The 26189-nt window shown below is 32.5% G+C and overlaps 1 protein-coding gene and 1 long non-coding RNA gene across 2 annotated transcripts; one reads left to right on the plus strand and one right to left on the minus strand.

The window, feature by feature from the left end:
• Positions 1-557: 557 nt before the first annotated feature.
• Positions 558-16167, minus strand: LOC124373427 (sugar transporter SWEET1-like; the record flags this gene model as incomplete). The annotated part of the gene is made up of 9 exons (XM_046831799.1): positions 16065-16167; positions 12886-12968; positions 11943-12036; positions 9955-10032; positions 7394-7517; positions 4651-4809; positions 3672-3791; positions 1029-1091; positions 558-677 (listed from the first exon to the last, which is right to left on the minus strand). Coding segments are annotated over exons 2-9 (792 nt in total), but the record flags the coding sequence as incomplete, so codon positions are not given.
• A 4913-nt stretch (positions 16168-21080) lies between these two features.
• LOC124373428 lies at positions 21081-22217 on the plus strand. The gene is made up of 2 exons (XR_006923431.1): positions 21081-21495; positions 22182-22217. It is a non-coding gene; the product is annotated as an uncharacterized LOC124373428 (long non-coding RNA).
• The last annotated feature ends 3972 nt before the right edge of the window (positions 22218-26189 follow it).

The raw sequence follows: 26189 nt of genomic DNA on the forward strand, positions 1-26189 counted from the left end.
TAAAGCAATCAAAAGTGTATCCAAAACATAAAAAAGGATCAACGACTGAAATAAAAAATTACCGTCCTATTTCACTTGTTTCAACCTTTTCTAAAATAATTGAAAAAGTAGTTCTCAATAGACTTATGACCCACCTGGAGCAGTTTAACATAGTCACTAGTTGTCAACATGGATTTCTGAAAGGTAAATCAAACCACATCAGCTATCATCAACCTAAATTGAATACATCATTGACCAAATAGATAAAGAACAATACATCACTGCTCTGCTTCTTGACTACAGCAAAGCATTTGACTGTCTAGGACATGATCTCATATCAAAAAAACTTAAATCTCTAGGCATTACTGGTATAGCTAACAGTTGGTTTATGAGTTATCTCTCAGGGCGAACACAGGTAGTTGAAGTACAGAGCACTACACATGGCCTTAAAAACACCTTTCAATCAAACCCACAACCAGTCAAACGCGGAGTGCCACAAGGATCAGTTCTAGGCCCAGTCATCTTTGTTTTATTTGTCAATTGACTTCCCAGCATACATCCAAGACCACAACACAAACCTGTGTTATGTATGCTGACGACACAACACTCCTAATCAGTGATGCTACAGCAGAAGGAGTGCATGCAACTGCCTGCAACTCCCTGCGCAAAGCACTGACATACTGCAGAAAAAATGACGGCTGTAAATCCATCAAAAACAATACAGATTAAATTTTAGTAAAAGAAAAGACTACATTCCAAAAATACCTGACGTAGAAATTGAAAACCACGTTAAATTTCTAGGAGTCATCCTGGATGGAAGTCTAAACTGGACAGAGCATGTAGATGGCATGTGTAAAAAAATCAGCACAGGTATATATGCTGTGCGGCGCATAAAATGGACTGGAAATTTAGAAACAGCTAAAACAGCTTACTATTCACTAGTAGAAACGCACATGAGGTATGGGCATGCTGTATGGGGTGGGTCCTCTGCTGGGAACCTCAACAGGGTGCTCATCCTACAGAAAAAAGCCATCAGAATCCTTGCTGACCTTGAACCTCAACAAAGCTGCAGGCAAGCCTTCCAAGCCCTTGGCATAAAGACTATCACTGCTCTGTACATTCAAGAAGTTATTCTACATGCTCATAGTCTGAGTCTTCAAACAGGGAAAGACTTCCACTCGTACAATACTCGTCATGCAACTAACTATGTTCTGCCCCCACATCGCACAGCAATCTTTGAGGAAAAGCCATCCTACATCGGCCGGAAATTGTGGAATGCTCTACCAGATACAATGAAAGGATTGAAGAGGAATGCCCTACAAGGAAGACTGCATAACCTCCTAGTAAATCAACCTTTTTATACACTGGATGAGTTCCTGAACGCCTGCAATGGAGAATGGAGACTACAAAAACCTTGACTTTGTTTCATCATAAGCTAACTTTTTGTAATATGTGACTCTATTACTATTCTTTAAGAATATGTCAATAAAAGAAACTTGTCTATTGTCTATTGTCTATTGTCTATTATCTGTTGAAGTGATTATTTAAATTTGCTACATTTTTAGGGCTTTTCAGAGGGCAAAAACAATACATTTTGTATTCCTGTGCTTTTTTTTCTATAAACATGCAAGTTGTGTATATTGTTTTATTTGTAATACATTTATCTTATTTTGGACTTTTGACTGTGCTAAATGTGAAAAAAGTAAAAAAAAAACATTTAAAAAATAGCTAACAACTTTTTGACATGAACGGTAAGTAATTGTAATTATTATTTTCTTATTCGGTATTATTGTGCTTTTGCTGAAAAAAAAAAAAAAAACTAATGATAATACATTATACTTGGTTAATTTTCATGTTCTTATTATTTACTTTCAACATAAGCTTGCAAAAACTCCTAAAAATCGTGTAGCACTACAAGTGAATATAGTCAGCACTTTGAGGGTTAAAGGCGTGCATGTAGTAAAATTATAAATGAAAACCGTATGTCCTTGAATTGAATAGTTGCCAACAAGAATAATAAAAAAAATAATTAGATTTGTGCTTACAAAAATGAATATCATGTAGTAGTAAATAAATTATCAACAGGCTGGAGAAGGGTCAACCCTTTGAAAAGTAAAGGGTCTCTAAAATGAATGCCGGGATTTTGAACGGACGTTATTTAAAACTATTCAAGATAACTAATCAATTTTAAAGTCAATTTGAAGAGAAAAGAACAAATTTTGTTTTCATACCTTAGTACGTTTTGATGTGAGCTCCATTTCTTGCTTTGCAGATATCAAAGCGGTATTCTATTTCTCGTTAAGTGTTATGTGGACTGTTGTGAATCCCATATCCGATAATTGTGACGATTAACAATACCGCTTGTGAAAAAATGTAACTTCGTCTGAGAACAGCATTCTTTTATGCTTACGGCAATCGTCAGGTTTAATCTGATATTTTATTTTAATTTTGTAAGCATGAAGTTTTTGAATAAAATTGTGGACTGTCGATTTGGGTTTGTTTAACTGAAGACTTTGTCTGATAATCGATTTTTTCAGGCTTCTGATACAAGATTGTCAGATTTCTTCGGTTTTTTCATTACCTGTTTATTGGCCAGGTAGTCAAATGTCCTTCCAACACACTTCTTGTGTGACCAAACTGGTTAAACCAGCAACAAATTCATTTATCTGGAAAATGTTGATCCTGATACGTAAATCGAAAATGATGCTGCACTCTAAAAATTGATTTCAATTCTGCGTACCACAGTAATTCTTCTGTTGCACCGTAAAACATTGTACTCGTGACTGGCACAGGTTATATAACAGATTGTCACCATGCAACTGTTCTGTGCATTTCAATTCTGCGTACCACAGTAATTCTTCTGTTGCGCCGTAAACATTGTACTCGTGACTGGCATCAGGTTATATAACAGACTGTCACCATGCAGCTGTTCTGTGCATTTCAAGGTCAATATTTCATCCCTTGCTACATGGAAAACAAAACTTAATTATTTCAAATTCAATTTGAAATTTAAATTGTTTAGTTTTCTTGAACAATTGTTAAGTAGCGGCCGTTTAAAATCTTGGCATTCTATTTCGGAAACCCTGTATTGGTATTCTTAAAGAACATAATTTAATGTTTTCATAAAACTAAGGGCACAAGAATTAAGACAGTTACTTAAAATATGTAACCAACAATTCTCTTATGTTTAGATGAAAATGATTCAATAGTAGTAATAATTACAGAAAATAATTATTTTGAACAATGTTATATAGAACATTGAAAATACGGGATTGTGAGATAAAGATTAGACATTTGAAAAAGTATTAAACTATTGCAATGATAAATTAATTTGAAAAAGTACATTGCAATTAATAATCTTAAAACTTGGATTTCTCAACAAACATTACTTAATAGTTTCTGCAGTGATTTGTGCCTTTATTTGTATTAATTTTCTCCACCTTAAATCAACCGTGGTTCCAGTTTGCCATGGTAAAAAACTTTGCATCAATAAATTACAATGCCATTACAAATAAATAATGTCTATTAATAAAGTTACTAGCATCAATCTAGTATCTTGTTTTAAACTGTAAAATAATGAAACAGAAAATTCCCTAACTTATATTTGAAATATTTTAAAATTTTTGTTGCAATCAAAACTATACAGCCTACATTTTTATGTGGCTACAGTAGATTGACTCCAAAAAAATCACCTGTATAATGGGGTTTTCTAAAATGATACCGTAAAGTAGCCACTGCAATGATACGATGAATGTCATCACAATCATCGGAAACGGGAGGCTTTCTGCGCTTTTCACCCTTAACACGTACGCCTGTAACAAAGCACACACATACTAAATAGTGAAGTCTATTTTTTCGATTAATTCAATTATAATTAGATTGATTTATTTAGGCCTACACGGGATTACTGAATAATCACAAATAAACTTGTAATTTATCCATTTTTTGCACTTTGCAGCAAGTCAATTTAAATTATATACATAATATATTAACTTATAAATATAAAATTAAAGTACAAAAAGTATGGATTCATCAAAAAATTTTCATATTACTATGATTAATTAAAAAATCTCAGTTAATGAGTAATGCACTTTTTTCTTCTTTTTATTTTTATTATTGTGAATAAAATATTGAAAATTATTCTTTATTTCATACTTAGGCTGTTTGTTTTTAAATACATGATTATTCAATAAATAAAAGGAATATTTTCAAAAATATACTCAGTGTTTCTCATAGTAAAATGAAGCTTTGAGTAAAATTTCAAGTCTATATATTATTTCAATTTTGACATATCATGCGTACAGACAGACAGACAAATATGAAATTTTGTCCAGCCTTACGAGTCGCTAAAGCTCAGCAATGACCGTATTACTCTACTTATGAATGACTTAAAATAACCACTCAATAGAAAATTAAAGATTAGAATCCAAGAGTAATAACCGCACTAAGACACATTCTAGAATAATATGCTTATACTTTCAATTTATCAACTACTGGATTTATTGTTTCAATCATTTGAAAGATTTACCTAAATTATAGAAGTAATAAATCACCAATCTATATGTTTGGTAAATTTGATTTTAAAAAGAAAACAAAGGTATTCCAATTACTTTCGTACTTTTCACTTTCTCAAGTGTACAACATCAAAATCCAGCCTACTCTGAATCTTACCAAGTTGGCCAGTGGTGCGCCGAAGAACATGAGCGAGGTACAGCAGGCGATATAGCCAAGATGGACCTTAGCTTGTGCCACCTCACCTAGCCATGCTCCGTACATCCGTACCAGCACCATCACCGTCACCACCCATAACACCTGTTTCACTACGGTTGTCTGCAACGTGAATAAATAAAAACTATTAGTAACCGTCCTCAGTCCATGGACCAATCGTCGCATTAAATACTAATCTATTCACTAACAATCAAAACTTAAACTGCACAAGGCTGAGAATTAAAAATTTGAATACTCAAATCAATTATTAAATTGCGACTTCTTTGGTTTAAGCCAATGGAAACGACTCACTTACCAACTAATATTTAAGACAAAACGTTCTTGGCTGCACATCAGAAGCTCAACTTAAGTTTAAAACTGCATCATAAGTAGAAACTTGTCTCAAATACATAAAGTTTTCACTCTAGAATCTTAGATTTTAGTGTCTTCATGGTAATGAATTGTTAAAAAAATACAATTAACTGTATTAATTGTTTACAATTTATATTCAGTATAGATTTTGTTCACAAGAAACTAAGAACATTCAGTACAAGTTATAAACCATTAGTTATTAACAGAAGTTTGTATTATTAATATTTCATTACAACTGAAACAATAAAATGAGGAGAAATACAATACGGATTTTGAGACGAGTTTCTATTCAAACACAGTTTTAAAATTTATCCCTACGCTAAAAGCGGACTCCAGCTGTAAACTAGCGTGCGCTATAAAAACCTAGTTTTTAATATAAATAAAACCCTTTGTTTATTCTTTAATCTAGATTACCATATACTAATATTCAAAGCAAAAGTTAGGCTGTAAGACCAGTTTTATTATTTAAGATTTTAAAAGATTCAACATTTTGTGTACAATAATTTTGTACATTATATGTTTGTACCATGCAAAAGCAACAGGAAAGTCAGTCTAATGTGCGACAGGCTTGTCCCTGAACTTACTATCTGTTATGATCTTAATTAGCTATTGTTAAGCTTCACACATGTGAAAGCTTCTTTGGGCCATCTGTTTGCTTCTATAGTTATAGGTTTTAACCACCTGTTGAAAACTTACCTTATCAATGTACAATACACATGGTAATTTAAGAATACCGGCATATTAATTTTTACAATACAATTTCATAATTTAATACAATTTTAGTGGTTGCCTTTTATTTACTTGGATCAATTCCGTTCAATTCAAGGACAACCCAAAGACTTTGTCATTATTCACTAGCTTATCACCAAACGTTTTTACGTTGCACAACTAAAAGTTCTTCGTGTTATTTAGTCAACTCTTATTGAAAACTTTTGAGTATTTGTATATACTCAAGTACCTCTAATATTTGTATTCGTAGAGGTATGTCAATACGAACTGTACTATATCAAATCTTTAAAAAGAAGAACCGACAGCCACAATATTAGACTCTTACATCTATCACGCTTTGCTTTGGAAATTAGTGCATCTTATTTGACTTTATCTAACATATTACTCTAGTAGTTTTGTCTCAATTATTCAAATTCTCAAATTTCTAACTACAAGGCATTGACTGGAATTTTTCAATTTGTTTTTCATGACTTATGTATTTGGTATTGGTATGAACTTTTGTTTTCCTATGAAACATGTGATAAAGAACAGAGAAACACATCAGTGATCTATCCATCACAAGGTTTGATTCAATAATAGGAAATAATAATGATAAGAATTTTGTCTAGGAATAGGTAAGACAGGGTTAAAATTGTGCCTTATTCATGTCAACCAGCCCAGGTATACTCACTGTATAGCTAAGAATTTCTGTACAGTGGCCTGTAACACCATTGGCATATTGACCGTTTTTAGCGATTTTCAAAAACATATTCTTTAAAAAATGATTATACAATTTACATGCCGCATTGCTTAAATTTCCCATCTTCTTTCTAGTGATCATTCACTGATATTCATTCTTTTCTGATTATTATATCGATACTCTTAGAAAAAACTTTTACGAACCACTTGTAAATTTTTATTTTCTAAATAGTACTAAGGCACTTACTAAAAAAATCAATTACGATTGTATGCGCCTACATATTTTTTATACTTTGCAAACTCCATGTACCGTTATGCCAAATTTGTTTTTTTTTGCATTATTCGTGTGCGATTAATTGCATTCTATGCTTAATATATGATTATCTAGTCTTTCATTTGTTAAAAAGACAGTTTTTACAGAAAAGCTTTACAGAAATTTGGAATATTACAATTTTTGTCAAAGCTTCAGATACGATGATACGATCTTTGAATTCAAATCACAGGTGAGTGAAGGTGTTTGAGGTACAGTAGAAGGACTACACATCTTTAGGTTAAAGTGTCATGGTATTTGTATTATATTTGATCCAAAAAACATTTATTACCCTTAATTAGCATTAATCTTGTCAGAAGAAAACATACAACTTAATGGATAGAAATGACATTTAGGTACCCCTTGGAGTACATGGAAGACATATTGAAATAAATTTTGTTGTGCAAACTTGTGAAGCCTGCATACATTTCTTGTTATATTTAAATGTTTAACGTAAAAAAATTACAATTTTTTGCCATTAGTATTTTAAAATTCAACGGCAAATAAAAAAGTCTGGAAATAAGCCGTCAACATGAACGTGCTATGAAGTTTAACCAACTACTTGACGAAACAATGTATAACATAATGTAATTAGAACAGTTCACTATTCTTACTTACCTTCCTGAGTGTATAGGAGAAGAAGAGGAGAATGTAACACATAAATAGAATTGCACCAACAGCATTGACTAGGATAAGACTGCTGTCATTGATCATTATTCCATAGTTAAGCCACAGCCCACACCTGTACACAGTTCAATGCAATACTTTACAAGTAAGTATATGAGACCAGTGGCGTATCTAGATAATTATTTTGGGGGTGAAACACTGGATTTTGTCTTTGGTTCTCTTAGGACAAGAAGCTCAGAAATTGCATCTAGTCCTATAAGGACCTTTGCCCTGCTTCCTGAGAGACAGGATACTCTGGATGGGTAAAGAATTAATTTGAATTAATTGTATGGTAACAATACAAATTTGCTAATATTAAAAAAATAAATAAAGTGTTTCTTTTTGTTGGTTACGGTTATAAGTAATTATTTAAGTGTTTTTTAAAATTAAATCTAATTTTCTACACCAACATAAAAATTGTAAGAATCTAAATGATATTATTGTCGCCCTATAGTAAAAAATTACCAATATTTTCCAAAATATTTTTTTTGTCAAAAATACTAATTTTATTCTTTTTGATTTATATTTCTTAATTAGTGCATATTTCATCTTAAAATTATTTTACACATTAAAAAAATTAAAAGTGCTATAGGCTTTTCAAGCTATAAGTATACATGTAGAACAATTAAAGACCATCAGACAAAAGTATACATCTAGCCATTGTATAAGCGGATTTACAATAGCTCTACAGTTGTATACAAATTAGCGTTTTCAGTTGTGGCACGAGTTGCCGGGTTGGTGACCTTCAGATAGTCAATGCTTGACGGTTTTTACACACCACGTTGCATTTGTCCGTGGTGGTATAAAAGTTAAATTATGCTTTTCAATGCTTATAAAAATTATTCTCCAAAAGCAATAAATTGAAAATAATACAGTGATCAATTTTAGCTTTACGAAGAATATGTGAATGCTACCAACTTTATTCCATCAACGTTTTCACTGCATTTAGAGATGTCACATTGTCATGTAAACGAATAAAATGTGATGTGCTTAGCTTAGCCTCTAGCAGTAGTTATACAAACTAAAAGTCACATTACTACAGGTACAAACTTTAATTGAATTGTTATAACTTACAGAGCAATTGATTAAATCAAAACACATGTACCTGAATCAACTCTTGAGTTTATTGACATTAGAATATTGAATAGTTCAGTTTAAGAAAATTAATATTCAAACTGAGATTACACAGTTCTGTTTCAGCATTGAAACGAAAGAACTAAACGTAAGCTTGTTTAAACTCTGAAATATATTTGGTTTATCAAAATGAATATCAGGCCAATAAATCAAATGAAAGAGAAACCAAGAATTTAGTTGGGAACACCCGTGTCCATACATATGCAATGTTTCTTCTTTCTTCCATCATAAATATTGTTTAGGCTTTGCATCAAATAGAAAAACGCTAATTTGTTCATTGGATAGTAACTGGTAAATAAAATGTTTTTAGAGTTTTACAGTCAAATCAGTATTTAAACACGTATTCCTGAATCAGCTTTTTCTAGGGTGTAAATCAACAATGAAAAATACTTACAGTTGTGTAAATAAAGTGTTATATATATGTTAAGTTCAGCTCCATTTCATCTTGATGACCAATACGATCTCTTCAGACGAATGTTGATTCCAGATTCCAGGAGTAGACTAGACTCATAGTGCACCTGATGAGACAGTGAGAGCACCACTTCAGCTGGATTACATTTGTTTGTATTCTGGGTGGTCTCTGATGTCGAAACGATGTAAACATTTTGTTTTCAACTTCTTTGTTACTGACTGTTTGGATCTCTTTAGACAGATGTTGATTCCTGATTCCAGGAGTCAAGTCTGTCACAAGTTAGAATTCAAAACGCTGCCCTACGAGGAAGGTGAAATGGAGCTGAACTTAACATTCATATTGAATTAACCCTTCCCACCATTGCTCTACGTTATGTGTAAAGTGTTATATTTTATTTTTATGTAAGCATCAATTGTAACTTTCAATCTCCTTAAACGATTCATTAAGTATGGTTAGAAATTTGTATACAATGTTATCTCTGCGTGATTGAAAATTAACTTTTTATATACAATGAAAATACAACATTTAAATTACAGAAATAATGACTTGCACCTTATTAAAAAACATATTTAATTAAGTTCCGTTGTGACTCTCGAACAACTGAGATGAAATAAAACTGTTAAAGAGTTCCTCTTATACTCAATGTATGATTTATAATTGTAAGTAAAATTAAATAAATACCATAGAACATTAAAACCCTGATATTACTTTGAAAAAGGTACTCTAAAATATCTTATTCATAATTAACTATACATTTATAAACAATATCAATTGAAAATATTCAGTAACTACCAAAAGGAATTACAAAGACTGGTAGGTTGTTTAAAAATTAATTGCCGTTAAATAAGCGGAATAAAACTGAAAAACACATAAAGTAAAGTTGTGACAAAGTATTTTACTTCTGTTTTAGTAACCCCTACTTAAAACACTTCTCTAATTCTAATAAAATTGTATATTGTATACTCACGACAAGAAGCCTGCAACAAAATGAAAAGAAGAGACTTCATTTGTTGTGCCCTTTTTCATAAATTTTCGACAAACCAATCTGAAAACATAATAATTTGTTCATTTGTCTTAATTAATATTAATACAAGTACAAAACAAAACTTTTTACCCAAATATGTAAACAATTTAAATAACATTTACTTTATACAATGATTACCAAGAGTACTCAGAAAATAGAGATAAAAGGATATGGAATATTTGGCATTGTATTTACAGTGAAAGAAGTAAATATGACGTAGCCAAGGTGGGAAGGGGTTAATATTGGGTTTAGCTCCAGTTCACCTTCCTCTTAGAGCAGTGTCTGGAATTTGATGCTGTCACAGTCTTAACTCCTGGAATCTGGGGTCATGTTCGTTTGAAGGGATTCAAAACAAATTACACTATAATTTATATTTTGTAGTCTGGTTTTTTCTGATGTTGAAAACAATGTAAAGGAATCATTTTGAGCTTTTTCGTTGCCGACTTTGTTTTTTGGATCTCTTCAGATGAGCACGGCTCTAGATTCCAGGAGCGAAGTCTATGACAGTATCAGATTCCAGATGCTGCACTAAAAAAAAGGTGAATTGGAGCTGAACTCAACATTCTTATGTAAATATGGTTGTATTTTAATATATCACCTATTTTTTTACACAGTCAACACTAATCATCCGGGCTTCATCATCATATTTTGTAACAAGTCAGCCTTTTACAGAGGCAGTTAATACAAACTGTTGCAATAGATGTCTGTCAGTAAAAATAATGGTACTAGTGCTTTTACCATCAAAAATGCCTTGTTTGTTGTATTAACTGAAAGTTCACCAGTTGTTCAAGTTTGTTATGGACTGACCAGCTCACACATCAATTTAGACATTTTCATCAGCTGTTACTTTCAGTGAAGCATGCCTGCAGTGTTTATTATTGGGTGATACAAGCGTGTATCAAGTTGTTTACAATTTGTATTAAGACAAGATTTCTTTTATTGGGCAATTTGCATAACTTATATACACAGTGTACAAAGGTACATAAAACACATTATTGCGAAAAAATGATTTTGTATTGTCTGAAATAGTATATCACGTTTAGTATTTTATGATGAAAGCACACAAAATTCATAAAAATAGGTGTACATTGGCAAAAATTACAATGGACACTCAATACATTTTATGTTCAACTCTATCTAACTAATCTTCCAATATCTCATACAGTCAACTGTCGACAAACTTTCTATTTGTCACTTTTCAGAGGTCTTTCAACCCAGATTCAGATTATTAATGAAAAAATAATAATAATTATGTCTAAGGTCACGTCCAGTTTTTATGTTAAATTCAAGCAATTTCATTATCTTTATCATAACAACTTGTCCATTTCCAACAAAGTGGTTTCTATGTTGTGTAACTTTATAATAACATCATCAACATATCTTAGAGATAGATGATTGTGGAAACCACAAGTTGCGTGTACCAATTTTAAATAGCACGATCAAATTTGAATATTTAAAATTCAAATTGAGAGACAACTTACTACTATTCTGTTAGATGACGTAAAACTCAAACTTAGAGACTTGAAGTCGATGACACAATCCATATTATGTGCTATTCTGGAGATTAACTCAGCTTAAAATTTGAATTTTGGAGATGTGACACTGGTTGTTTACTTTATTTCCCTAGCTTGATTTTGTAATTCTTCACATAACTTTTCATGATCTAAGTTAAAATAAATTTCAATTATGTTAGGGATGATGATCACATGGTAAATATATGATATGGAGAATAAAATTTAAATTATTACTATTTAACTATAACTAATATATTGTGAGATAATTGATTGAAACTGGCCATGACACATTCACACCACAATAAAACTAGTTTTTCTAACTATATATGGCAGTTTATATTTCAAGATTACATTAAAATATAACTGAAATGAAATAATATACTACACATTACACGTTACTACGTTAACGTTACCCACATTCCTGAGAGAAACTGAAGAATAGTGCTGATGGAAGCTGTGGTTGCGATAATATGCTTGTAGTCCATCATCTCACCATCAAGGCTTGCGTTCACTGCCAACATCATCACATCTCTTTACTGATTCAATACATATTATTCCTTTTCATATTATAATGTTAAAGGAGTCTACTACTTTTTCAATACTTTCCCAAAGGGAATAGATAGCTCTTTATTAAAAGTAGTGACAACATAAACAGCATTCCCTCTTACCCAGCACACGTAACCTCCCTCAAACACAATAAATCAATCATCTGACATGTTGACGTGCACAGCTGATTTCTATTCTTATCCATGACTTCAGCCCAGAACAGATATTTTGTGCCCTGGGTCTTTTGTTTGATGTTAGGAATTTTTTAGAGAGTTCTTTCAAAGCCAAGAGCATTTTAAATTGAATGTACCAACTTTTTTCGAAAGGAAAATGGTTCAAACCCATTTGCAAATTATGTCAAACCGCTGCAAAGTTTTTACTTTTGTATTCTGTAAAAATATATTTGTTGTTTCTATACTATATTATTTCTTAACTAAAAGATTAGAAACAATTTTTTAGTATGCTGAGAATATAACAAGAGTACAGTTATTGAGCCAACAGAAAACTACCAAAAACATGTCTAAAGAGAAGTTTGACTGTTCTATTGGTAAGTATACAATACATATTAATTTTTCTGAATTGTAAAGATTATCTTGTACTAAAACACATGTAGTTATAGAGAAGTCTGTCTAGAAAATACTTTTAGCGTGTAATATTGCTGATTATGTCTTTTATTATATATTTCTCTTGAGAATTAGCTTAATACTTCAAAAGTAAGTAAAGTTTGAGGACTAAATTAAAGTTTACTCTATTCTAATGAGTACAATAAGAGGCTTATCAAATACTGAAACAATAAAATCAAAGCACAACATACCTGTGCTGGGAACTTCAATTAAATCCAGAGGCATTTTGAAGGTTCTACGGAAATATGGAAGAAAACATCTAGCAAACAATAATCTGAAAAATAAAAATAATGGCTTTAGTGTTACAAATAGATATATTTTTAGATCTGGATTTTAATTTTGGAAGTAATTTTTAATTATATAGACAGTTGGTTTAGACAATACTAAATAATTGACAGTATGTATTGTAAATTGCATTTATATATTTTGATTTCCAATAAACATCACAAATTTCATCAAATGGAATTTATTGCCAAGACTATATACATTAACATTGTGAAGTTGTTTTCCATCATACATGCACAGTTTTCAGTTATTACTTACAAATGTATAGGAGATATTGTGCTTATTGTATGTACGGCCTTATATAACATCAACAATACAAAACAAAACGCTCCAAAGGAATAATTCGAGTTTAAAATTTATTTAACTAAGCAAATGAGTTCAACTTGTTAGTTATAGTAATATTAATTTACACAATAAACAACAAGAAGTAACTAATATTTTGAGACTTTGAAAATGGCGATGAATATGAGGAAAATATGTGAGATATTTCTCCCAAGTGACAAGATTTATTTAAGTGACTTCAATATATAGGTTTAGCTTTAGTAACACATGGGGAGAATTCTTTCCTCCATTTCACAAAAGCGGTTACTCATTGATATCTAGCTGGGCAAGTTATAATATAGTAAAGTTTCTTTGATATCTAAGTCTAGGCCATAGTTGGTTTTGTTGTTTAGTAACGTTAGTGTTAAATTTATGTTTTTTATAATATAATGTACAAGATTCTTCTTGTTCCTGTATTTTATTAAAACTTACTATTTGTACATATCAAAGTTGGATAATATATTGAATTGACAGTTTTGAATTTTAAAATCCCATTTACACCAATAAATTATGAAATTAGCTGTGAGTGAAATTTGCTTGATGCTGCAGCGTACTGAGAACTGAGAAATGCCAAGATGAAATTGGCTGGTTTTGTTGGCTGTTTTGTAGAACTCATTGTACATTTGTTTATAAAGATAAAAAATCGGTTTTTATGTAATAGTAAAATGGAATACTCTAAAAATATATTCAATACAAAAGTATTTGATTAACAATGTATTGCTTTTCAAACTTACAAAAAAGTTGTCAATAGTTTTTAAATTCTTTATGAAATTTTGTTTATTGTAACATTAGGTGAATACAAAAAATATTTTCTACATGATACATTCTGTATTTTGATCTGCATGTAGTATACACCATGCACAAAACTAGATATGTGTCTAGGTCAAAAACTAAAGTGGTAAATAAATATGATCTAAAAAGTGCTAGCCTATTGTCATCTTTTTTAGTGCATGTGTTTACTCATTTTATCAAAAAAGTCCTGAAAGTTTCCATGATAATAAATTGGTACATAGGGGAGACTGTAATAAGCGGCCTACACTCGTTGTTCAATTGCCATTATTGAACAATTTGATATATTATCCAACTTCCATATGCAAAATTTATACACAATAAAAGTTATAATAAACTACCATGACAAGATGAATTTATACATTATTATAATTTTAAAACATAAACTTAACACTAACATTAAAAAACAACAAAATGAACTATGGCCTAGACTTAGAAAGAAACCTTACAATATTTATAACTTGCCCTGGAGCTTGATACCAATAAGTAACCGCTTTTGTGAAATGGAGGAAAGAATTCTACCTATCGGTTACCAAGAGACAAACCCACATGCTGAAGCCACTTAAACAGTCACTTGTGAGAAACATGTCATACATTTTTCCTCATATTCATTTACATCAATTACTACAACTAATAAGTTAAAATCATATGCTAAGTGAAATAAATTGTAACATCAAATTATTCCTACAAATATAAACATCGAACCATTCGATAAAAACAACAGAATAACGAGTGTAGGCTGCTTATTAGTCTACCCCATTGGGGCTCAAAGGGTTAATTGTTTTATAAATAAAAATAGGCTCAACAATAATCAAGTTGTGACCTATTTCATACAATATAATGGAATAAAAAAATATACCTTAACATGTTCACAACTAATGGTCACAGGAGCGCTCTGTAGTGTGTGTTCATTCATTAGTAATCTCAAATTACAATTAAACTGTAAACAATACTCTCAGGTAGACTGGTTGGCCCTCAGATAGATCTGACAATCAGATTTAGTTTGCATAAAATTGTTAGTTATTCACCAACTCCCGATCCCCTAGTTTGTTCATGTTAATTGGGAATTGAGTAGGCTAAATAGAGTACGATATATTGCTAGTAAAATATAAAAATAGTAACCGGTTTATATATTGCTTATTACAACACTACTTACTACTTGCTTGATACTTTATATATAAAGTAACAGAGCTACCAATCAGTATCAGCGCACCTAAATTCTAAATTCATCACATGTTTCAAGTTAATAGAAATATTTTAAACAATTATGTAATTTCATAAATAAAAAAGGATCCATAACCATTATCAAACAATAAATTTAAGACTGGTAGTAGGAAAAATTACATTTAAATAGTAAAGAGAACATAACAACAAAATAAACATTTTGAAACAGAGAAAGACACATTAAATAATCTTTTTAGTATTATTTTGTATAGTTTTCTAAAGTTAACTGTCTGTTTTAATTTAAAAGTAGTTACTTATAGAACAAATTGTGTTTAGAATATAAAAATATGTGTACAGTTTGTGCAGATGATTTAGTTATTCTTCCAATGAATTACTATTGATTGATTATATCAATGGGTATAATAATTAAATATCTTTTAATAATTTCGATATAAAAAACCGGGTCTGCTTATCGTACTCTGCCCTAAATAGGTTTTAGGGTGTTATCTTAATAATAATTTAGACTATTATTAATTTTCCGTGTTTTTTTTAAATTATTTTACTCACTAAAATCCGTGGTAATATTTACATTTTACATAGTTAGAAATATTTTAAAGATCATTTTAGATCGTGCGTCAAATATTTACTATGCCAATAGGCTATTAACGTTAAAAGAAAAGGTGGCAAATACAGTACATGTCAAAATATAACCTTGGTTATCATACATAAATTATTGGTGTATGTTATTACAGGCTTGTTGATAATATATATCTACCACTAAGTTTAGTTAGGGAAGAAAAGATAAACTTACATTAGTATCACTAATTATTAAGAACGCGCTTAGTAGTTTATTACTTTGTTGTTTAACTGCTTGCTTAATTTAACATTCAGTTTTGTTTTGACAGCTCTGTACAGCTGTTTGATACCACCGTGAAGTTAGCGTCACATTATCGTCCAGACCGTCTAGTGCATCAATGTTGCAGTCATCAATCTGAAGGCGTTAACAAAAAATCAAAAACTGAGATAAATTGTATAATACTAATTATAAAAACGATCTTTTATAAAATCAACACAGTTTTTTCTATTTATTACTTTCCACTAAGGTTTCCCATTAAATGTGTAATGAATAAAAATCCCAAATATAATACCTAAGTAAACCGTAGGAATGTATCGTAAAATGGACGTCCTCTAATAAAAGCCACTCCTGAGATTAAAACAAACAAGTGCCCGCAATTAAACTTTGTACACAGATGCTCTGTAAGCTGAACTTTAATATACCAACGTCAAAAATGTGGTTAACAGTTAGAAAACAAATCATTGTAAAACATTTTACAAGATTAGAGAAGCATTTCATTATTTTCTTTATCATATGTAATGGTGTATGTTATTGTGTGTGGTATTGTAGTAGCCTACAGTGGCGTATATAGAAAAATATTTTGGGGGGGGGGGCTGAAAGACCGGGGGGTCTGGGGGGTATAGAATACCCCCCAGTAGAAGGGGGGGTTCCCTCCCCCGGGAAAATTTTGCCAATTTAAGTCTTAAAAACACAGGTTTAAGGTTTTTGGCATGTATAAACGCTAAAATGGAAAGAATGAAAATCACTCTTTCGGAGAGATTTTTAAGTTTTTCATGGCGAGTTTCCTTCTTTTCGAGCAGGTTTCACTTTTCCATTTTAGCGTTATTATGTTTATATAGAAGGACCTGTATCCTTTGTATATTATTTTTGTATAAAATTAAAATTCAAAACTTAAGTGTCTGCTAGTTTGGTAGTTTTCAGTTGTTAAAATAGAAAATAATAGAGGCTATAAAGTCCTATTTTTAAAATCTTTGGTTTAAAATAGTTGTTATACAAAGAAATATATTGTCCTACGTATCTAAAACACAACACACCACAATATTATAAGTTTGAAACTAATAAATGTTGACTATATACTATATTTATTTTAGCAATTGAATTGTTATTTTAGTTTTTTTTAATTTTACCTTAATGAAATCAGAAATAGTAATTTCAGTATGCACACAATTCAAATATTTATATCGTTAAAAAACTAAAATCTCAAACAGCCTTCCAAGCTACAATAACCAGTTATTGTAGGCCTACTTTATGAACTGTTACAAGGGAAGAAAATGAAATATAGCTAAAAGTATTCATGAAACACTGTTTATTGTCATTTTACAAAACAAAATCCAAATTTCTAGACTTCAGTGAAAATTGTTTTAAAACTTCCTCATCAGTTATGGTAATGTCTCTATGAATAGATAAAAGTGCAAGACCATTCAACCTGTTTTCCGAAGTTGTGTTTCTCAGATACGTTTTAAGTCTTCGGAGAGATGAAAAGCTCCTTTCTGCAGAAGCCACTGAAACGGGTAAAACCGCTAACAATTTCAAAATATTAAACATGTTTGGGAAATAGTCTTTATCACATTTTTCAAGAGCAGAAATTGCAGTTTTTGGCAAACTTTCTTTTTCTTCACGATTCCACTTTTGTTTCCACAGTAGAAATTCACTTCGTACCTCATCTCTGAAAGATAGATCTTTTTCATAAAACGTCAGGGCAGGTTCCAGGGATGAAAATTCCGTTTTAATGCAGTGCTCAGGAAGAACATTCTGTAGTGAGTCGATTACTTCCCTGTGGTTTTTTAAAACGCTCCTGAAGTGAACAGCAGAAATCGTCAAGGTATGGTATATACACTACACGCCGGTAGTATTCTTCCACGTTTGTATAAGGAGTATTGCAGCGATTAGTTTGCTTGCGACATGTACGGGGGGTTTCCTCTTTGATACCTAATTTGTCAGTGCTTACTTTTAGCTCACTGAACAAAGCCTGGAATGTCTCTTCTGCTTTGCTTCGCCTTTCCTTTACTAGTTCCAATACATTGGAAATCTGTTTGTTGGCTTGAGCAAGATCTATATCTTTCTTTTGGAGCATCTCTGAAAGGCGGATAGTCAAAGAAAGCAAGTTGTTCAAAATAAAAAGACATGCAACAAACTGAAAACTGGTCACGGAGGCAATTAGTGTGTGTGCTTTTACAGAAGCTTCTGCAGTCGATTCTTCTTCAATAGTTGATAGAGCGGTAATTATAGGCTCCAAAGCTTCTTTAAACATTATCACTGAATCGTGGCGTTGCACCCAGCGAGTCTCACACAGACATATAAGTTTTTTTCTTTTCATCTCAGGGCAGCATTCAGAAATACTTGACTTAAGTATCGCAGTTCTCTTAGCTGACTTGTGAAAGAAACTACACACCTCACTGATGACACCCATACAATTCCTTATCATAGGGATTTTTGATGCATCAGATAGACATAAGTTAAGAGAGTGAGAGGAACAATGTGTGTATATGGCTGAGGGTACTTTTTCACTTATGTATGCTTGTACCCCTCTGAACTGGCCACTCATGACAGAAGCCCCATCATATCCTTGACCACGTAAATTGTTTAAATCAAGTCCAAGACTGGTTAGACTTGACATTAATGTATTGGCTAAACCTTGACCTGTTACATCATACACGGGTACAAAAGCCAGAAAATCTTCCCTAATTTTAAACAATTCCTCGTCAACATATCGGACACAGAGGGAAAATTGTTCAATTTGGCTAATGTCTGTTGTCTCATCTGCTAATACTAAATAAAATACAGATTTTCTCACGTTGGATACAATTTTTGACTGTATTTGGGAACCAAAAATACCTATAATTTCATTTTGGATAACAGAACTAGTATACATAGTTTTGCCACCACCAGTTTCTAGCTGTGTTTTAAGATTATTGTCCCCGTAATTAGCCCTGTACCTTAATAAAGAGCGAAAATTACCATCATTTTGTATAGGCTCGTCAAGATCCACTCTTCCACCATCACGATGCCCTCTAAGAGCAATTTGTTGCCTTCCACAAAATCTAATTGTCTGGATTATCGGTATAATTCTACTTTTGTTTTCCTGAACATTCATTTTTCTCTGCATGTTGATACTGTTTATCACACTTTCTGTTTTTCCATGTACTAAGGATTTTACGTCTTCAGCCATTAACATTGCAGTTTTATGATATTGTTTATTTTCATGTTGCATGAAAACCTCCCTAGCTTTCTTAAGCTTTGTAGTAAGTGGTTTTGATACTAATACTCCTAAACTCTGATGGTTTCCTTTCCCACCTGTGTTGTGTGAGAAAAAAACACAATATTTACACAGGGCCCCTTCCTTTGCTTCCGAATAAGCTAACCATTTGAAGTCTTCCAACCACTTATATTGAAAACTTCTGTTATTTTCAACTTTAGGAAATTCGTAACTACGTTGAGGCTTCCAACAGTTCTCAATAATTGAAATTTTCTCTTCATTTTGAAGTGAAAAGGAAGTTGAGGAGCAGTAATGACCAATATCATTGATATTGTGAACTAACAAAGTGTGATTACTCTCGTTAAGGTTATGTTCAATTTCACCTGTGTGATCCTTGATCTCAACAACGCTGCCAGTTGATGTAGCACAAGTGGAGGGACTCGGTGTTATTTCAAATGATGTCTGCTCGTCGATCTCAGACGAAACACGTTTTTTCTTCACGAAAAAAGCTTGAATCGAACTCTGTCTCTTCATTTTAAATGTTTAATGTAGCCTATGTACTTCACACGTAAACTGTCAACTATAAAGTAATCAGATCATGTTTAAATAACGCGACAACAAAACATATCACTTGATAACAGTCACTACAATCACAGCACATATGCATACAGCACTTAAAATGTCACCACGGGTGATACGCACTAGACAACAGCAGACAATGGCGTGGTAGTGCGGAATGAGGTCAGGTGTGGTGGGAGTGGGTGGGGGGTTGTAGGAGGAGGAGGGTTGCTAGGCAGCGGGGCCGCGGCGACACGTCATCGTCATATACGCATGCCTGGCGCTGGCACTACACGAGCGGCCGACGCGACAGTCAGGAGCGTCAGGCTACCTCGCACTCTTTACAGTTGCAACGCTTATTTGCATGCTTACAAAATATTAGTAATTTCAACCTCTGAAAAAAATAAATATTGAATATTGTTAGGTATCATAATGTATTCTTAAAATTCCACTATAAACTATAATACTAATGTAGTCGAAAGTATAGAAGCACAGCTTATTGAAAATAAAAATAAATTATCGTATATAAGTTATAATATTTTTTTTGTGTTTCAAATTTCGGGGGGGGCTCGAGCCCCCTGAGCCCCCCCCCTTATATACGCCCTTGCACAAGCGATCAGATATGTTCTTTAAAATAATAAGAAGTAAGTTTTACAAGTTACTTGTACACACTTATATAGTTTTTAACTCATCATTAAATTATTACTTTTTAGTCAAAAAATAACAGCTGAACTATACTATAATATGAAATATCTAAAACATAATTTGGTTTGTTATTTTGGTTTGTTTGGTAGTTTAGATTTAATCAGAAATATCAATTATTCGATAGTTATGGTGGCCACTTATCTTAATGCAGCCAAGACGGTTCATGTGTAAACAAAAAGCAGTATAAAACTTACTTCTCAGTATTTTAAAGGGTGTGTATCTGACCGCTTGTGACACAAATAACAAAGTTCATCACCATTGTAGTCGCCGCCATTACCCAAATACCACACAAATGATTAATCAATATTGTTATAATACATTAAAAACAGCTAGCATTCAATTAATTTTAAATAACTATAGAAAAAAATGCATTTGTATTCAATATTTTAGGTATTTCTAATTGATAATTGGGTTCGTTGATTTAATTGTCTTAGTGGCCACCTATCATACTACAGCCATTGAAATGGCTATTAAAGTAAATATTACAAATAATGCTCCATTTATAGCAATAATAACGCTCTGTTGTGTATAGGATAATTTATTTACAATGTATCCGAGAACTTTTATACATAAATGAAATGTGATTGTTAGATCAACAACACCTGGGACACGAACAGTATTTATACAATGTAGGCTATGTGTATCAAAATACAAAAACTATTTACAAACATATTTTTATTATTGGTTATGTAATTGCTTAGCTATATCTCATAGTTTACATTTGTACTTCAATGCTTAATGCGGATTGTAATTTATTGCAGATGCCTTGCTGTATTGAGAGAGGAACAGATAAATGCTATGCAATCAATCATTGAGTTTCCAGATGATGGTATTTAACTTGTACCGAAACTTTGGTTTTGTGATGATTCCTGTAGCCTAACTATGTGAATCAACTAAACATGAACAATAGCTGCTTACAGGACATAGGTAAGAACATTGTAGAAACACTACCATATGAGTTTTGGAGGAGTATGGGATAATGTTATATAAATTTCTTTTGATAATTTGTTAGTTAAAACACACACACTACTGATTCACGATATCAAAAGAATATTTTATAAATTCAATAATACAGAGACTTCTATAAAATCTTTTGGATTTTTCATTAATTTTAATAACATAACTTCTAAGTAGAACTTGTTTACTAATTTATGTATTTACTTTACATGTGCAATAATGTTCTGTCTGATAAGTTTGAAATGGCTAATGGCATTACATATATTAATGCTCCTTCCATTAGCCATAAAGAACCAAGTATTGACCGCATAAGATCAGCTGATGATTAATGTAATTAGTCATGTACACTTTCAACATTCTCTCATAGATTTCACTACTTTTTACACCATTTGCAACTAAAAATATCATCTCTGGCTATTGTTCATCTGTGATACAATTCTTCAGAGGACTTGACAATATTGATTACATTTGATGTTATCTTGACCAAATACTGTACTCTCGATTAGCTTATAAGAATAAAAGTAGGCAGATGCTAATTTAATGAACTAAAATTATTTTATTAAACTATATGTGTCTGAGATAGTAAGAACAACAACTTATTGAATAAACTTACTTATCATGATGGCCTCTTAATATGCTTGAACGTTTGGTTACAGAAAGGAGAGGACCAGTAGCAGCATCTCCAAAGAAAGCAGTAATTCAAATGTGGGGAAATTGGAGTAAATGTATTAATCTAGTTATTTATTGTATAAATAGAAGTTAAATTAATTTAAAAATTGTTTTATTATATTCATAGTTTATTATTTTTAATGCATTTTATTTTTTCTTGTTAATCATACATATTTCAATATATAAAATTAAAATATTTCATAGTAAATTTTAAAATGTCTTGTTGTTTAAATGTTATTTTTCTCATGACTATATAACATATTTTGTATTTGTTGTATTTTTAAAAGTTAATTTCAGTTGTGTTTGGTTTTAAATTGTAAGTTTAAATTTGTATTATAAAAAAAATTATTAGTTTCTCATAAGACCAACTTTCCTGTGTTTTCACACTTGTAGAGAAATGTCCTGCAGTCTTATTTTAATTCAGTTTTCTTTAGTTCAAATATTTTTATGTTCAACTGTGATTTTTGTTCAAAATATACTTTAATAACATGTTTTTGTTGTTTTTTAATTCATACCAATGTTATGTCTCATTGTATGTGTGTGTGTGTCAACTATATTATTTATATTCAACAATTTTTCAATTGATTCAATTATTTAAAACTTTTCCTACAATAAAGATATTGTGTGGTAATCATATTCGTAGCTATGGAATAATGGATATTTTGTAATAAACACAGTTAAGACCAGATTTAGAATTTCCAAAAACTGTATTATACAAGTAACTAAACATTGAAGGAGCTTTCGACAATGCCAAATTCACTGCAATGGTAAGTGGAGCCACAGCGACGTGGCCTCGAGCCAGCTCTGTGCCGGTGGCTTAGGGCCATGCTGTGCTCCAGACGGATCAGGGCCGATCTTAATGAAGTATCGCTTGTGATCGCACCCACAAGGGGATGTCCTCAAGGAGGCATCCTGTCACCTCTACTGTGGAACCTAGTAGTAGATGGTCTACTTGAGGACCTTACTAACAACGGAATCTATGTCCAAGGATATGCAGACGACATAGTCCTTATGGTACAAGGGAAAATATACAAATGTTGTTGTTGATATCATGAATACCACCAACCTTCAACATGTACACAACTGGGTGTCAGGGAGAGGGGACTGAAAGTAAATCCCTCTAAGACAGTAGTTGTACCATTCACTAGGAAAAAGAACCTAGAGTCTCTTTCTAGGCTGAAACTCGCATCCACTCAGCTGGAGTGGTCAAAGACAGTCAAATATTTAGGACTGACTCTAGATCATAAGCTTACGTGGAATGATCATCTTAATAATATCCTGCACAAAGCAAAGTGGGCGCTCATGACGTCCAGGAGGACTTGCAGGATTCTCATGGGGCGTAAAACCCCCACATAGCACTATGGCTTTACAAAGCAGTTGTAAGGCCTCAAATCACTTATGGTTCATTAGTCTGGTGGACAAAAGGTGAATCAGGTAACTGCCAAAGCCAAGCTTGAAAGCTTACAAAGGCTTGGCACAATCTTTGTAACCGGAGCATTCAGGAGCAGTCCCTCAGCGACCCTCGAGGTGGCTTTAGGACTTCTACCTCTTGATGTCCATATAAAAGCTGAAGCGCGTAAGTCAGCTTATCGGCTGATGGTTGCTGGCTTGTGGAGGAATGGCGCGTCTAACGCGAGCCATGGCGCCATCACTGAGGCTGTAAACCCAAGCGCTATTCTCGAAATGGTCTCCGACACAATGAGAACGGAGTTCGTATTCAATAAGCCATTCTCTGTTGACTTCTACTCCAGAGATGAGTGGAAATCGCAAGATAACATCCCAACAATAAGAAAGAGCATTGTCTGGTACACGGATGGCTCGCTTATTAAGGGTAGAACTGGATATGGAGTGTTTAGTCAATCCCCTAGAACTGCCCTTAGCGGCAGTTTGGGTCGGAACTGCTCCATATTTCAAGCCGAAATCTATGGTATCCTAGCCTGTGCCAACCTAGGCCTCACCAGAAGGTACCAGGGAATGAACATCTGTATAATGTCAGACAGTCAGGCAGCTCTTAAAGCTCTTGATCCAACAGCATTTCATCCAGGCTTGTGTGGGAGTGCTTTAACACTCTCTGCAAGCTTGGATCACGCAACTGTGTGCGTCTTGGTTGGGTACCGGGCCACACAGGCATAGGTGGCAAACGAATGCGCCGACAGGCTTGCCAAAAGCGAGCAAGCATGCCATACATCGGTCCAGAACCGAGTTGTGGTATAAGCAAGTCAGCCGCTTACCAAAGTATAAACAAATGGTCCAGGAAGACACACCGCGTGCGGTGGCAGAGTCACCAAGGACAAGCACTCGGCAAAAGACTGCTTGCCGATTCTAGCTCCGGATTCACCAGATGGCTGATGGGGCTGGGCAGGGATCGGGTTAAGCAAGTGATTGCCTTGATCACTGGACACGGCCACTTCAGGAAACACCTAAAACACTCTAGGTTTACGAAATGAGGCCTCGGAGTGTAGACTCTGCAATAAGTCTGAAGAGACTGCAAAACACATAATACTGGACTGTGAGAGACTGGGAGCAAGGAGAAGGGCTCTTTTTCGGTGACAAACAACCAGGCGACGAACCAGATGCTACCAGATGGGAAAAGCTTCTTAGCCTAATTAAGGGCAACGAAGATAGGCTTACCCCTCTAACATCAAAGGGGCACACAATAAGCTCAGGTTGACGTGTGAGGATCTATGAATCCACCCCAATATCCCAAAGGAAAAAAAAAAAAAAAAAAAAAAAAAAAAAAACTAAACTTAAAATAATACATTTTAATTTTTCTTGTCCATTCTTGCTATTCACATAAAATTCTAATATCATTTTCATTTCAGAGACTAATAATGGTAAATAAAGGTATCTGAAACATGCTAGTTACGTGTTTGTCCATATATCGTAACCAATATATTACTTTGAACATATCAGATATGTTACTTTTAAACGTATCGTATAATTTACTATAAAATGTACCAGATATGTTACTTTGAAACATATCAAATATGTTATTTTGAAATGTATCAGATATGTTATTTTGAAACATATCGTATAAGTTACTTTGAAACATATCGAATATGTTATTTAGAAATGTATCAGATATGTTACTTTTAAATGTATCAGGTATGTTACTTTGAAATGTATCAGATATGTTACTTTGCAACGTATACATATATTTGTGATGAAACATGAGAGGACATTCTCGTCAGTTAGATACGTGTCTGAAACTAAGCAGATATGTTTTGAAATGTATCTGAAACATTACCAATATTTCAATGAAAAATTTTTGATACTGTTGGGTGCTATGTGGGTTATTTTGACAGATGTAAGTGAGACTTCGGGAGCAGTTGTAGTCATGAGTTCTTCAAAGATTACTCTTCGTATTCAAAGGGTTCATATACAAGGGGATAAGATTTAAAACTGCAATGTTTCCACGTGGCATAAAATTAATAATAGAACAATTTGAATAACAAGTGATTCCTTTACTAAAAAGTTCTTTGATAAAATAGTAAATTATTATTATATAAATAATAATAATTTAAATAATTATTATACCATTTTTCAGCCGTACGAAAGTATATTTATTTTCTTTGTCGTAATAAAAAGGCAAACCCAATTATGGCATTTGAAGTATCTTAGACCATAAATAGATTACAAGGGTCAGTAGTAGACGTTTGGGCTTGAAAACCAACATATGTATATATTTTCTTTATAAGGACAAGGCAAACTGAACTGTGTGAAATGTTTATCATTAGACTGTATGAAATGTGGGAATAGGTGCTTTTAGACCATTCGTTGGTAAAATGGCTGTATATATATATATATATATATATATATATATATATATATATATATATATATATATATATATATACTAGCTGTTTCCCGCGGCTTCGCACACTTTTCGTAAGTTTTGCCCGCGTATGAGCATTTCTGGTTGAAGTAAATTATATTTCCAACCCCGATGTAGATTTTACCTTGATGTCACGATCAAGAAAATATGTCAAAAATGT

Source organism: Homalodisca vitripennis, unplaced genomic scaffold (assembly GCF_021130785.1).
Source record: "Homalodisca vitripennis isolate AUS2020 unplaced genomic scaffold, UT_GWSS_2.1 ScUCBcl_5519;HRSCAF=12275, whole genome shotgun sequence".
Classification (NCBI taxonomy): Eukaryota; Metazoa; Arthropoda; class Insecta; order Hemiptera; family Cicadellidae; genus Homalodisca; species Homalodisca vitripennis.